Source organism: Vipera berus (assembly GCF_964194415.1).
Source record: "Vipera berus genome assembly, chromosome: 2".
Classification (NCBI taxonomy): Eukaryota; Metazoa; Chordata; class Lepidosauria; order Squamata; family Viperidae; genus Vipera; species Vipera berus.
The window spans coordinates 240,410,661-240,425,876 of NC_138203.1; the positions used below are offsets into that span (position 1 = coordinate 240,410,661).

Below are 15,216 nucleotides of genomic sequence, written 5' to 3' on the forward strand. Positions count from 1 at the left end.
TGATTTGATGTCCCAGAAAATAAATTGTTCCTGATTGCTTCACACCAACTGTATATTTGTTTACAGCTGTTCAGTTTTGCATGCTCACAGCTCTTAACGGGAGGTAATTAATAACACTTCTAGTAATCATCTCCTTTATAAAGAGGGCACTATAATTACTTGTAGCTTTCTTGATTTTATGCAGGTGGAATATAGTTATAGGTGGTTGCTGCAGGCAACCCAAATAACTTCCCCTGAGGACATACTTCTGTTGCAGAGTGCCTGCATTTTCCAAGTGCTTAAATCACAGTAGTATATTCCATCTGGTTTCTTGTGCTTGAGAGTGAGCAATGTGTTCCATAAGAGTGGGCTGTTAATCTCAGATGTTGCATATCCTGCTTTGTTGAATCAGATTTTCTTGCCTTACAGTTTGGAAACACTTAGTCTAATTCTTTCATTTATGTATACTGTAATTACATATACCACTGCATTTCATTAATCTGTAGAGTTAACCACAAGATCCACATTTTCACCTTTGGGCTTGCCTATTGTGTATTTTAAATAAACTTTTCCAATCATTCAGGGAGACTTGGCGGGGCGGGGAGGAGGTTTATTTGACAATAGCATTGTCTGATAGGACCATCAATCTTCTGACATAAATAATAAGATTAAGACTTGGGCCCATCCAATTCGGCCCAAGCACACATTCAGGAGAGCAATTGCCAACCAATGTTCCTATTGGTGGAGCGATGATGGATGGAGAAAGGACAGCAGAAAATCCACTTATCACTGTTCTGAAACTATTCCACATTAAATTGTGGGATAATGAAAGGAGACTATGGGGGCATCATCAGTATAGTTTCCTCCTGGCTCAAAAACAGGAGGAAAATATTTCTGTGTGGTCATGAGGAAGAGCTCTGGGTCCCAACCCAGGCTCTTCAATATATAAGTTGTTGAATCACTGCATCAATTATATATATATATATATATATATATATATATATATATATATATATATATATATATATACACACACACACACATACATACATACATACATACATACATACATACATATATATATATATATATATATATATATATATATATATACACACACACACATACATACATATATATATATATATATATATATATATATATATATATATATATATATATATATCAACAAACAGACAATATTTTTGGAAGCTATCCATATTCTCTACAACAACTCATCAAACTTTTGCCAAATAGTGTTCCTGAAACTCTGTTAATCTGCTTCTCAGTTTATACATAGACTTATATAAAGTTATTGCTAATTTGTTCTATTGATTTAAATGACTGCAGTATAAATATGTTATTTGAGGGACTTCCTGGTTACATCTACCCATCCCATCAGGTCCAGCAGAAAAGGTATGCTCCAGGTCTCATCTGCAAAGGACTTTCATCTGGCAGGATGAAAGGACCCAGGAGATGTATCCTTTCTGCTGTAGTCTTGGAGCATCCTTCCCCCTGAAGTGAGGTCAATTCCATCTGTTAGCCTTCCAGAAAGCCTTGAAAACATTATTCTTCCATCCACCCTGAGGATCCCATGGGGATCCTATGGTGAGCCTGCAAAGTGATTGATGAGGTTAAATCGTTGTCCTTTCACCATCATGGGTTCTTTTTTTATTCCGGGATGTCTGTCTGTCTGTCTGTCTGTCTGTCTGTCTGTCTGTGGATATTTATTTAAAAATTTATGTCTGATATTGCTAACTTATGGTTAACCAAAGACAATTCTTTTTATCTAATTAAGGCCATCCCAAAGATGTTGAAGAAAAGGTGTTCATAATATAATGATAAATTCATAATATAATGATAAACCATTATTTTTATTGGCTATGTTCACATAGCATAGTAGGACAGAATTGTTCAGAGCCCTAACACAATGCAATATTCCTATTGGGTATATTGTGCTAAGCATGTTAGAGAATCTCCTTTAGCCATTTTTTTTAACCAGGAACTGGAAATGAAGAATAAACCCAGACCTTCTGACTCAGGATTGTCAGTTATCCATAAAGTCAGAGTTCACATATTACAGCAAGAAAACCCTGGAAATTTCTTCACTGATTGGTTTAGCTGCTTTTGCTCACAGAATGGTGCTCATTAAAAAAAATTTGATTTTTATCCTATCTTTCATTCAGGAACAAAAGGTTGTGTAAACCGTGTTTCAGCCTTCCATTCTTCTCCAAAATGATAGACCAAAAATCACCTAGTGAGGTTCTATGACAAAGCTCAGATTAAAATCAGGGTCTCTTCATTTCTAGTCCAACACCTTATCAGTATAGCACACTGGCGCACTCATTAACAAAAGTAGTTGAGCAGATATAATCAATATCACTTCCAAAATTCCAGTTATTGGGTCTCTGCATTCATGTAGACTTTTTTAGATTTAGTTTTTAAGGTGCACACACAATTTTCCATGGTAAGAATTGTAAATAAAAATACAGTAACTGTTATTGAAAACAAATACAAACTTCTCATGACTGGTGAGAGTGTGAATAAGGAAGGAATCAACCATGAAAACTCTCTATGTGGTTGTCACCCACCTTCTTCCTTTTTTCTCCAAAGAATCTTCCCCCAATTTCATTTTAACTGGGTCTTACACTAAATGTGAGAGCAAAGTGTCATAAATAGAGATTCTATTTATCTATTTATACAGACATATATCTGTAGTATACCTTGTAAATGGCTGGATTCTGGAAATATGAAACAATAGTTGCATGTTTTAAGGCAGAAATATTGACGTACATTAGGATGAATGGCATGAAATATTCAGAATATAACATAATTACTTGCATTCTTTCCTCTTCTTTTGTAATTAACAGGAAATTATATGGGTTAGATAAATGTTTTGTTTTGCTATGTTTTTCATGTGATGGATTTGGAAACCTTTCTTGTACTATGATTGATCAATTACTGAGGCTACAGAAGTACTTTACCTTTGATTAATAGTTTCCTAGGACAAGAGGCAACAAGAGAGTTTTTTTCTTCTTTTCAACGAATGTTCCTAGTAATTATTATGAGGCTTCAAATGTAGGAAATTAATCATGGCAAAGTTGGCTATTCTGGCTGTCAAAATTAAATCACTAATTTGAAAATTTATAATGATGTAGCAATTAAGACAATTAATGATTAAATGAATTTGCTGAAGTTTTATGAGAAAGCAAAGCTGGGCTTTCTCATTACTAGCAATTATATTTTGTTCTCCAAAGTGATTTTGCATGGGGTACTGGTTTGTCGATTGCCAGTAATGTTACAAGCAGCAAAACTTTAGGACAGGGGAGGGAAAAAGTTTTCAAATGGAGAGAGATTAAAAACTTTAAAAATGGATGGATTTGAAACTGAAGTGACAGTGAGACCTATTTCACACTTACATTATGAGATAAATACACACTTGCACTATAAAGTTCAAGAAAGTCTACTCTAAAACGTAGAGTTTAATCACATAAGGGATGCATATGACACCAAGGCTTATGGACTCAGCTTACACTTTATTTATCAATTTGTCATATTTATTTATCATGTTTTACTTATCATATTTAAGAACTGCCCACCTCCTTCATAGAGGGACTTTTTATGGGGTACAATAAAATATTAAAAGCATAAAAAGAATGTATAAAATTTAAAAGATCAAGGGATGTTCAAAATAAATTAAAAGATGGGGAGAGGGCTTTTAGTCACTAAGCAGACCCACAGCTTTGTGTTCTTTTGTGTGCCCCAAGCAAGGTAGTGTTGCCATAGTTTTGTCTTTTTGGAAGGCCAGGAGAGGGGCTTCTCTCACCTCTGCAAAGGTAGAGAAGGCCCTCTTCCTGGACCCCACCAGTCAGAATTCTTTGACTGATGCAGTCTGCAACATACATTCCCTGCCTGACCAGGTGAGATGGGCTGATGGAATGGGACATAGACAATTCCGTAAGTAACCTGGTTCATGCCATGTAAGGCTTTAAAGATCATAACCGATACCTTGGATTGGATCCAGAAGCAGAACAGGACCCAATGTAGTTTGCACAGCAGAAGTGTTATATGCATCATTCTTTGGTCACCCAAGATTGCCCTTGCAGCTGGGTGTATCAGTTGAAGTTATTATTCCAGGGTAGCCCCATGTAGAATACAAAGTAGAACTTTTGCTCCAGTTCATGGCTGTGCTCCAATACTGAGGATGACTTGACTGCTTAGATGCACAACGTAGCTGTAAAAGTGGGGAGGGGAGTGTATTAAGCATTTAAAAGAAGGTTAACAAAAGAATGTAGACAAAAAGAAGTAAAAAGCGGGCAAAAATACTAAAAGGGTAAAATAAAAATAGTGGAATATAAACAAAAGTTTCAAATTTATCATGATAAAGCTCAGCGTTATCTAATCAATATTTCACCCTAATTATATCGGCCATAATAATTCTACTGATTTGCTTCAAGGTATGATAAAAATCTCTCTCAAGTCAAACTCAGCTCCTAGATTAAACAGACATCTCCAAGTACTTTATTGGGCAATAGTATATTTGGCCTGGCTTTCTTCAGGGATTTTCCCAATAATCTTTATATTTCATGAACTGGAGAATTAGGTGGGATACAAAAGCATTAAAATCAATCGGTAAGTAAGCAAGCAAACAAACAAGCAATAACCAGATCCAATACTTGGTGCTCTCTGAGCTTTGGTTATTTTTTTGCAGATGTTTCATTACCCAAAGTAGGTAACATCATCATTGCTAGTCCGTTAGCACTGATGATGTTACCTAGTTTGGGTAATGAAACGTCTGCAAGAAAACAACCAGTCTCAGACAGTACCAAGGACCCCTCATTTCAACCCTGAGCTACAAATATTCTCCTTTATAGATCTAATGTTGCTTAGGTTTTTCTTGAGCTAAATAGTGACTTGTGTTATATGATTCATTATATGATAGATACTAATAAACAAAATCACAGTTCAGCTAAAAAAGGGCAAAATAGAACTGTTGATGAATGAGACTAAGGTCAGTGACCAGAGGAGAAAATGGGTTGAAAATAGCATTAAAATCATGTGAATTACCTTCATCCAGGTTTTTTTTTCAGATTAATGTGCTTTTAATGTGACAGCTGAAATTAAATCACGTTCAGCATTGTCTGCAAAAATACATACATAAAGTCAAGTATTCCAACTGAAATTTCAACTGTCTAAATCAACTCCAAAGTGGAAAACAGAACATTTCTGGGAAAGCGACAACAACAGTTTAGTTAAAATGCAGCTGTGCAGTTTCTGAATATGTATTATCTGCTCTCATAATCTGTCACTAGGGATGCTCCTGGATTCTCACAAGGCTTTTTATTTCCTGTCTTGTTCCATTGCTCATTAAATATTCCAACAGTTTGTGCCGGGAAAAACAGAATAAAACCAAATTGTCAAAATATTGAATTAAAAATGCACTCATAAATACTATTGTTAAAAACATAATGAGCAATCAAATAGTTTTCCATCTGCATCCAAAAGAATTTAAGGCAGCTTTAGTAATTTAAAGGTGTTGTGATTCAGGGCCAGCCTGTGGGTCCGGCAGCCGGCTCGGATGTCTCGGATGACTCAGACGAGGGGGAGGAGGAGGGTGTTGAAGACGAACGTGCTGATGATGGCTTGGAGGCTTCGCAGAGCCCCCAGCCAGGCCCCTCTTCTCAGCTGCGCGAGCCCGACAGTGCGGATGATGATGACCCACAGCTGGCCCTGTTCAAGGACGCCCGACGCAGGAGGCAGTCAAGCAGGAACAAGCAGAGAAAGGCTGTGGGACTCCTCGGAAGGAGGCACAGGGAGGCCACGCCCTGAACTCTAATAAAGGGAGTGTTTGGGGAAGGGCTGGTTGCTGAAAGCAACCGCTCCGTTTGAGGATCACAGTTCCGGTGTTTTGTTTCTTGTTCTGTTGTTTTGCTTGTGAATTAAACTTGGCAGACGCCTTCCAGCCTCAGTTGTTTTCCAGTCTCTACCGTTTGTACAGGGGTTGCCTTTCTGCAAGGCCGGTAGCAGGCTGGTACAGAACAAAAGGGGTCTATTCCTAGGATTATCCTCCTACCTTCTAAAGTTGAAAAGTGCTCAATAAGGAGGAAAGGTAACAGTATCCTCTGATAGTTTTCAGAGACCCATTTCTTAAACTATTTAGATGAAAAGGCATGCTTCAACATTGGCTGGGTTATGTCAGGGCATGCTTTCTCATGCTGTCTACATGTGTCCCAATAACTCGCATCCAGTATGGCCATTGTAATTAGGAATATTAAAAGGAAAAACTACTTTGCATCCTTAGGAAAATTCTTGTGTTACTAGGAAAATTGTGATGTGAAAGCAACCAGAACCACTCGTGAAGAGTCTCAATAGTTTTATTGCTACTCAGCTATGTTATAAGAATCTCACCAGACTGACTGAATTGAATTGAATATTTTATTTGGCCAAGTGTGATTAGACACACAAGGGATTTGTCTCCAGTACAGAGCACTCAGTGTACATGCAAAGCAACAGAAGATAAGAAGAAGCATAAATAGTAATACTACAGCCACATCACATGGGTTGTTATACATAGATATTAGATGGCGCTGAGAGAATTAGGTGTTCGGTACAGTGATGGCATGAGGGAAAATACTCCGTGTCTAGTGCATTCCCTTGGGAAAAGCAAGGTAAAGCTTCAAGGATTCTGGGAGAGGTCCAACCTGTGCTCCTTACTGGAGTGCAAAGACTCTAAACTCAGGCCCATCTTAACCTTTCCCTTCAGACTAACTGGAGATTCCACCATAAAGATATCCCACACCCCAAAATGGTTTGTTGCTGCTCTTTGAATTTGTATTTACAATTATTACATATCACGTCTGAAAGTACTATGAAAGAATATCAGAGTTGGAAGGGATCTTGGAGGTCTTCTAGTCCAACCCCCTGCTCAGGCAGGAAACTCTACACCATTTCTGACAAATCGTTGTTCAATCTCTTCTTTAAAGCCTCCAGTATTGGAGCATTCACAACTTTTGGAGGCAGGTTGTTCCACTGGTTAATTGTTCTAACTGTCAGAAAATTTCTCCTTAGTTCTAGGTCAAGGGTAGGCAACCTTGGCTCTTTTATGACTTGTGGACTTCAACTCCCAGAATTCCTGAGCCAGCATGGCTCAGCATGGCTGGCTCAGGAATTCTGAGAGTTGAAGTCCACGAGTCATAAAAGAGCCAAGGTTGCCTACCCCTGTTCTAGGTTGTTTCCATCCATTGCTTCTTGCCCTATCTCCAGGTGCTTTGGATAATACATTGACACCCCCCTCTTCTTTGTGGCAGCCTCTTAGCTATTGGAACTCTGTTATCATATCACCCCTAATCCTTCTCATCATTAAACTAGACATACCCAATTCCTGTAACCATTCTTTATTTGTTTTAGCCTCCAATTTCCTAATCATCTTTATTGCTATTCTCTGTACTCTTTCTAAGCATCAATACCATGCCGACCAAAACTGGATGCAGTATTTCAAGTGTGGTCTTACCAAGGTATTATAAATTGGTATTAACACTAGCACATAAAGCATTATCAATTAACACAGAAAGGACAAGATAGGAAATAGGGAAATTAAATGACTTTCAGTTGTAGGTTTGCAGTTGCAGTTGTAGATTTCATATACTGTACAACGTGAATAAAAAGGGAGTGGCAACTTCAAACCAGATATTTTTCACGTAAATGTGCGCTTATGCAAGCAAATAGGTCAACATCATGAATTGCTTGTACATAGTGAAAAGTGAGGATGAAAGCAAACTAGATATCATATCAAAACAAAACAAGACTTGGAGGAATTCCTCCAGACAAATGAAATTTCCCTCTTCTGCTTGTGTCAGTTCTCCATTCTGTTCCTATTAATAACTAATATGTGACATGATATTGTAAGAGTTAATGTTGTGTCTCCCTACAGCACAGACTGGAAAGGAAGGTCAAATCAGGGTCAATAGCTTTTTGCTTTTTTTTAATGAAACCAAGAACTTTTGTAATCTCCACATCTGCTGCAGCTGCCATAATTGAGAAACCACTGAGGGTTTTCAAGTTCCATCTATTCACAAGGCATTCCTTTTGAGCCAGCTTTTCAATTAGCAGGTCCCCACTCTTCCTTGGAATAAGAGCAGGCTTTTCTTTTTCCTCTCTTGTGCAATAAAACTCCAGACATTTCCATAGTTTACTAGAATGCAAAGGAAGAGTTTGGAAAATGCTAAATGTTTTTTAAGCGATTCCATATGGTACTCCAGAGTATGCAGGAGCTTAAAAACATGTTTCCAGTTCTCCCCCAAGTGTATAGTTATTCGCATAGACAAAGTAACTTCTAGCTATCTTCCCACAAAGATTAAACTGGCAGCAAACAAGAAATTTTCCCGCCAAGAGCCATAATATGGGCCAGAACAAAGGAACACCCAGCTGCCTGGTTCAATTCTACTCCAAGCATTTGTGCTCCAGGGAAATAAGAGGAATTTCATGAACCCATGGATTCTTCTGCAGGCTACTTATCTAGCACAATAGAAAAACAGAGCTACTTTCTACCCTGCACATACTCCATGTTAAGGGGTTGTAGAAATCTTGTGGGATAATGCAAATTAGAGAACTATGCAAAACCTGCTGAATTGACTCAGATTTTATCATTAAAAGCACTTAGCTTGCATTGTCCTTACTCCTCTTTTTGCTTTCAGTATGGGCCTAAAAGACCTAATGTTTTTTGGATTATGCAGTTAAATAATAATAATAATAATAATAATAATAATAATAATAATAATAATAATAATAATGAGGAGGAGGAGGAGCAGGAGGAGGAGGAGGAGGAAGAAGAAGAAGAAGAAGAAGAAGAAGAAGAAGAAGAAGAAGAAGAAGAAGAAGAAGAAGAAGAAGAAGAAGAAGAAGAAGAAGAAGAAGACTATACCATTTCAGACAAATGGCTATCCAGTCTCTTCTTAAATACTTCCAGTTTTGGAGCATTCATAGCTTCTGGAGGCAGGTTGTTCCATGATTAATTAAGTTCTAACTGTCAGGAAATTTCTCCTTAATTCTAGGTTGCTTCTGTCTTTGGTTAGTTTCCATCCATTGGTTTTTGACATGCCTTCAGGCACTTTGTAGAATAGCTTGACTCCTTCTTCTTTGTGGAAGCCCCTGAGATATTGGAACACTTCTATCATGTCAGCCCTAGTCCTTCTCATCATTAAACTAGACATACCCAATTCCAGCCATAAATGTTTTAGCCTCAAGTCCCCTAATCATCTTCGTTGCTCTTCTCTGTACTCTTTCTAGAGTCTCAACATCTTTTTATATCATGTTGACCAAAACTGGATGCAGTATTCCAAGTGTGGCCTTACCAAGGCATAGTAAAGTGGTATTAACACTTCACATGATCTTGATTCTATCCCTCTGTGAAAGAAGCCTAGCACTGTGTTGGCTTTTTTGGCAGCTGCAGCATACTGCTGGCTCATATTTAAGTGATTGTCAACTAGGACTCTGAGATCCCTCTCACAGTTACTTGAGCAAGGTACCATCTATACTATACCCGTGCCTTTGGTTTTTCTTGCCTAAATGTAGAACCTTACTTTTTTCACCATTGAATTTCATTTTGTTAGATAGTATGCCCAATGTTCCAGTATGTCAAGATTCCCTATCTATCCCCTCATCCAAATCATTGATGAAGATGTTCAAGAGCACTGGGCCCAGAACAAAGCCCTGGGGCACCCCATTACACACTTCCCCCCATGTAGATACACGCTGAGGACTACACGCTGAGTACAGCCGGTCAGCCAGCTACGAATCCATCTGGTGGTGATGCTGTCTAACCCACTTTTTTTCTATCTTATCAAGTAGTAGGTTGTGGTCTACTTTGTCAAATGCCTTACTGAAGTCCAAGTAAATTATATCCACAGCATTCCTCTGGTCCATTAATTTTGTCCCTGATCTGGCATGATCTGTTTTTGACAAACCCATGCTGGCTTTTCGTAATGACTTTGTTTGCCTCTAGGTGTTCACTGATTTTTTGCTTGATTATCTTTTCCAGAATCTTCCCAGATATTGAGGTCAGGCTGATAGGTCTGTAGTTTCCTGGATCCATTTGTTTCCTCTTTTTTGAAGATGTGAACTACATCAGCTCTTTTCCAGTCTTCTGATAGTTCCCCAGTGCTCCAGGATCTTTGAAAAATATAGTTCAGTGGTTCTGAGATCACGTCTGCCAGTTCCTTGAGAACTTTGGGGTGTAATCCATCTGGTCCTGGTGATTTGAACTCTTCTAGGATGGACAGGTGCTCACTTATCATTTTCTTGCCTATCTTAACTTGTGTTTCTAATCTGTTTTTTACGGTACTGTTTCTGATAGGTTGGACTGTTTTTTCTCTTTGTGTAAAGACGGATGCAAAAAACAAGTTAAGTAGTTAACTACTTAAGTAGTTAAGTAGTTCTGCCTTCTCCCTGTTGCTTGTCACCTTCTTTCCACTTTCTCCCACTAATGGGCCAATCATTTAACTTTCTTCTTGTTTTTTATATGTTGAAAGAAGCTTTTTTGGTATTTTTTTACTTTTGTAGCAAGCCTTAGTTCATTTTGAGCCTTAGCTTCATTTCATCTTTGCAGGCTTGGGCTATTTGCTGATATTCTGCCTTAATTATGTGCCCCTCTTTTCACTTTTTATACTTGTCCTTTTTATCTTTCAATTTATCAGAGAGTTCTTTATGTAGCCATGCTGGTTTCTTTTGAGAGCTGTTATTTTTCTTCTTCATTGTTATTGTGCTAGACTTGACTTTTATAATCTTACTTTTCAAAATTTCCCAAGATTCTTGATTTTTCCCCTTGAGAATTCTCATCCATGGAATCCTTCCCAAGCTCTCTCTAAGTTTATTGAAATTAGTTCATTTATAGTCATTTTACTGTGTTCTATTGCTTGTGCTTGCATAATGTTGAAGTCCAATATTGCATGATCATTCCCTCCCCCCAAGGTACTTGTGGCTTCAACACCTTCTATCATTTCATCTCTGTTAGTGAGAATTAGGTCCAATATGGCTGATCCCCTAGTTCCCTTCTCTACTTTTTGGGAGACAAAGTTATCTGCTAGGTTTGTCAGGAATCTGTTTGATCTTCCACTTAGTGCAGAGTTTGTCTCCCAGTTGATGTCAGGGTAATTAAGGTCCCCCTATTACTATTGTGATGTGTTTCCTACATACCTTAGTTAGTTGACTAGCAAAAAGTTCATCTATTTCCTCTGTTTGGTTGTGTGGCCTATAGTCTACACCTATGGCAATGTCATTCCCCCCCCCCGCCTTTTATATTGACCCAAATGCATTCAAGACAGTTTTCATCATTGTTGTGCTCTATTTCTGTAGAGGTGTAGTTATTTCTTATATGGAGAACAACTCCACCTCCTCTTTTGTTTGGTCTGTTTCATTTAAATAATTTAAATCCCTCTAGCTGTGTGTTCCATTTGTGGGTTTCATCTCACCAAATTTCCGTAATGGCAACAATATCATATCTGCCCTCATTTACCTGAATATAAGATGTGAGCAAACCCCACTCCTCACTAGCACTGATGATGTTACCTAATGGTAGTTTGGGTAATGAAATGTCTGCAAGAAAACAACCAAGCTCAGAGAGCACCAAGGACCCCTCAAAATAAGTATTGTTGGAAGTTGTTTCCTTGTGGGAGTTTCCTCTCTCTCTCTTTCTCTTTATTTCTTTTTTTCTTTTACACTTATTTTTCTTTTCTGTTTTAGTTTGTATTATTTTTTTGACTATTGTAATTAAAAGTTTTAATAAAAGTATGTATCTGTATATGTATATGTATATAAAACTTTCTTCACATTGCCAAAAAGTTTTCATCTCTTTGATCTACAAGAAAGGAAATGTTGTGGTCATCTTGGGCTTGGGAGAGCCTGAGTAGAAGACACTGTTCCTAACTTTTCTGCCAGGAAGACCTGGAGAGAATCGCTCTGGAGGCTCTAGATGTACATCAGTCTAGCAGGAGCTTAGCAATCAAGCACCTAAGGCTGACCAAGCCAGCGAACATAAAGGGGTGGGAGGAGGTCCTGGATCTGTCAGAGTGTGTCATGTTGAGCACTGAGCACCACAAATATGTTGTGTGAAGCTTCTTGCCTGTCAAGAGCATTCCCACTCTTGATGGCCTACACTCCGGGCAAGAGCCTTGGTGGAGCAGTGGGCTGATGCCTCCTTAAGTAACACCAGCTGCCTGCAATTAGTGCAGGTTCGCATCCCACCAGGCTCAAGGTTGACTCAGCCTTCCATCCTTCCGAGGTAGGTAAAATGAGGACCCAGATTGTTGGGGGCAATTAAGCTGACTTTGTAATAATGCTGCTTGGGGGTGTGTGTGAAAGCCCTAATAAGCAGGCATATACATAGAATGAAGGCTACTGCTAAGTTTGTAAAGCCGCCCTGAGTCTTCGGAGAAGGGCGGGATATAAATGGAATTAAAATAAAAAAATAAAAATAAGCTCTTTTTATGAACCATCGCTGTGCAACAGCTCTGAGGAATAAATACCAGGTGCTAGAGGATTAAAAAGAACAAGGCAGTCCAGCAGTCCTAGAATTTAAATATTATTAAGCTAGCTGTCTGGCTTGGATTATAAAATGGACTACAATCGCCATGTGGTTGGATTTCTTCAAGTAGGGGAACAGGACTTGCATTAAAGGAGATTATGCAACAATAAATGTTTGGGATAAATGTTTGTCCCAAATGTTTGGAATAAGTGCAGTAAAAGACTTTGTCCAGGCTTATCACCATTTGCCTTTTTATTATTTATTTTTTATGGAAAGCAGAAAGAAATTTATTCAATGGTGAAACAAGATTTCTCAATTAATAAGAGAAAGGTTGAGGTTGAAACTGTGGAGCATGTCTTTTTATACTGCCCTATGTATAACACAGGCAGAGCTAAACTACTGTCTCTCCTTAAAATAGACCCTTCTGGTCCCAATGCTAGTAATTTGGTCCTATATTGTTTAGGGGATGGCTCCTCATACATCACTTCTCAGGTCTCTACATTTTTTTTAAGAGCTGTAACTATTAGAGGAGAACGTTGTAATTCCCCTCAGCCAAGGCTTCTGGTGTCCAATTGTCTATGATTTTACTTTTTCTATGTTTTTCTTTTGTTGTACTTGTATTTTGGTCTGTGACCGCAAACAAATAAATTGAATTGAATTGGGGAAAAAAGAGAAAGGTAAAATCTTCTGAGACTTTGAGTATAGTTTTAAAAGAACTGCCAGAACAAAGAGATGTGACTGTATTTGATGGGACAATTTGAAAAGCTCATTGCACAAAATTTGGAGCATTTACTGGCCTTATTTGTGAAACCCTAAATAAATTATCAAAAGGATGGTCAAAAAGATGCAGAATTTAGATACAATAATAGGAATGCAAGGGAAAAGGAATATTAAATTCACACCAAATATTGTACTTAGAGAAAACTGGTAAAAGATGTTTTACTATTGGCATATTACTCTAAAATGGAAACATCATTTTCTAAAAATTGTTGGAAATGCAGTGATCAAGTTTGATTATTCTTCCATATTGGGTGGCAAAACTCAACAGTTTCAAAAAATTATTCATAATAGAAGGAAGCAAATGTTGAATTTCCTTTTCAACTTGCTATTTTTTTGTTATTTTTAAATATTTTTCTGTTAATCATTTCCAAAAAAATATATTAAACTTGGCTAATTGCTGCAAGGACACTTTAGACTTCCCATGGAAAAGTACTCTTAATTCTTAATCCTGAAAAAAACTAATTAAGATGTGGGGGTATTTATATCTAAAATAGTCTGATGTTTTAAAAGAAAATGTGACTCAGATTTTAACTCAACTTGGTAACCAGTTTTGAACTGCAACTCTAACTTCTCATGAGAAGGGAAGCTATATAAATTTGATTAATAAATAGGTTTGTACTACATCCGATTTTATGTTATCTGTTAGCATAAAATCTATACTGCTTGAACAGAAATGATTGTAATTCATAATCTCACTTTATGATTTATAATGGGTTGACTATTGATTTGTTAATGATACATTACTTGGATTTTAACAAGATTGGTAGTTTTTAAAATGATGTAGTACATTTGGTTACTGAAACTAATTAATAAAATATTGAAAATTTAACCTAATTTTATGATACTTGTAAATCTCCTGTTTATGTAGTTCATGCTTCAGCAACTGATAATGTTAGTGCAATTATAGAAAAAAAGATTTTAGCAAAATGCTTTTCTTTAGTGATGATATAGTGAGAAATGATTGAAACCAAGAAATGATCATTTTCTGACCTGCTCCATTTATCTAAATCGCCAAGTTTCATGTAAGAAACACTTTCACGAATGTACTTCTGCTATGAAGAATGCATTTTGCTCTCTCAAATTCAAAAGGTATTAATTTGAGGTTGTGAGAGAAAATTCACACATCAAAAGTTTATTATTACATCAAATCACCCTTGACTTGCTAAGTAAAAGTGAGCTAGTAAGACAGATGGTAATAGCATTAACTAAAACGCATCCTGACCAAGATATGGACAAAAGTTGTTAACACTTAAAGCAGATATTGTAAATTGTATGTTTACAGAATTTCTATGAAGCTGTCTTAAAAGTGCTGGGAGATGAATATGACAGTGATCATGAGGAAACAAAGCTCAAGGAAGGGCTGAAAGAAATCCCAGAAATCTATAATCTACACCAAGAAATACTAGGAGAACTGGAAGAAAAAGTTCTTAACTGGTAAATATAATTAGATGGGACTTTGAATGACACTTAAGGCAGTATTCCTACTCAAGGGGTTAGAAAGCTTCAGAAAACACCTTCTCTTCAGAGAATCAAATATAAGTGTGATACAGTTTACTTTATCCTAAAATATAAAACCTTTACATAATGCTTGTTATCAGTAATAAGTAGTTTCTCTGAATGTGGGCAAATTCTGTTATGCTGTATGCAAAATTAGGCAGACTTTAACTGTCCACTGATAATCCATCACCAATCCTAATATTATTTTGTCTTTTATTTTTATCTTTTATTATTAATATTGTTTTTAATGTTTTTACTTGTAATGTTGGTCTGTGACTGTAATAAAAATTGATTGATATATAAGGCCTGATAGAAAAAACGTGCATTACACAGAACCAATCCTGATCAGGAATTATGCATTTAGCTATTAAAACAAAGTAGTTTCATCTTCAGTAAATCCTAGGTAATTTTTCTCTGTCATTCAGCTACTGTTTCATTTTGTT

The 15,216-nt window shown here is 37.1% G+C and overlaps 1 protein-coding gene across 1 annotated transcript in view; it reads left to right on the forward strand.

Annotated features, from left to right (window-relative positions):
- FGD5 (FYVE, RhoGEF and PH domain containing 5) overlaps positions 1 to 15,216 on the forward strand; it is a 177,424-nt gene that overhangs the window by 108,612 nt on the left and 53,596 nt on the right. The window contains exon 6 of the mRNA XM_081318088.1: positions 14,559 to 14,710. Within this exon, the coding sequence (XP_081174214.1) occupies positions 14,559 to 14,710 (152 nt within the window). The remainder of the gene's footprint in view (positions 1 to 14,558; positions 14,711 to 15,216) is intronic.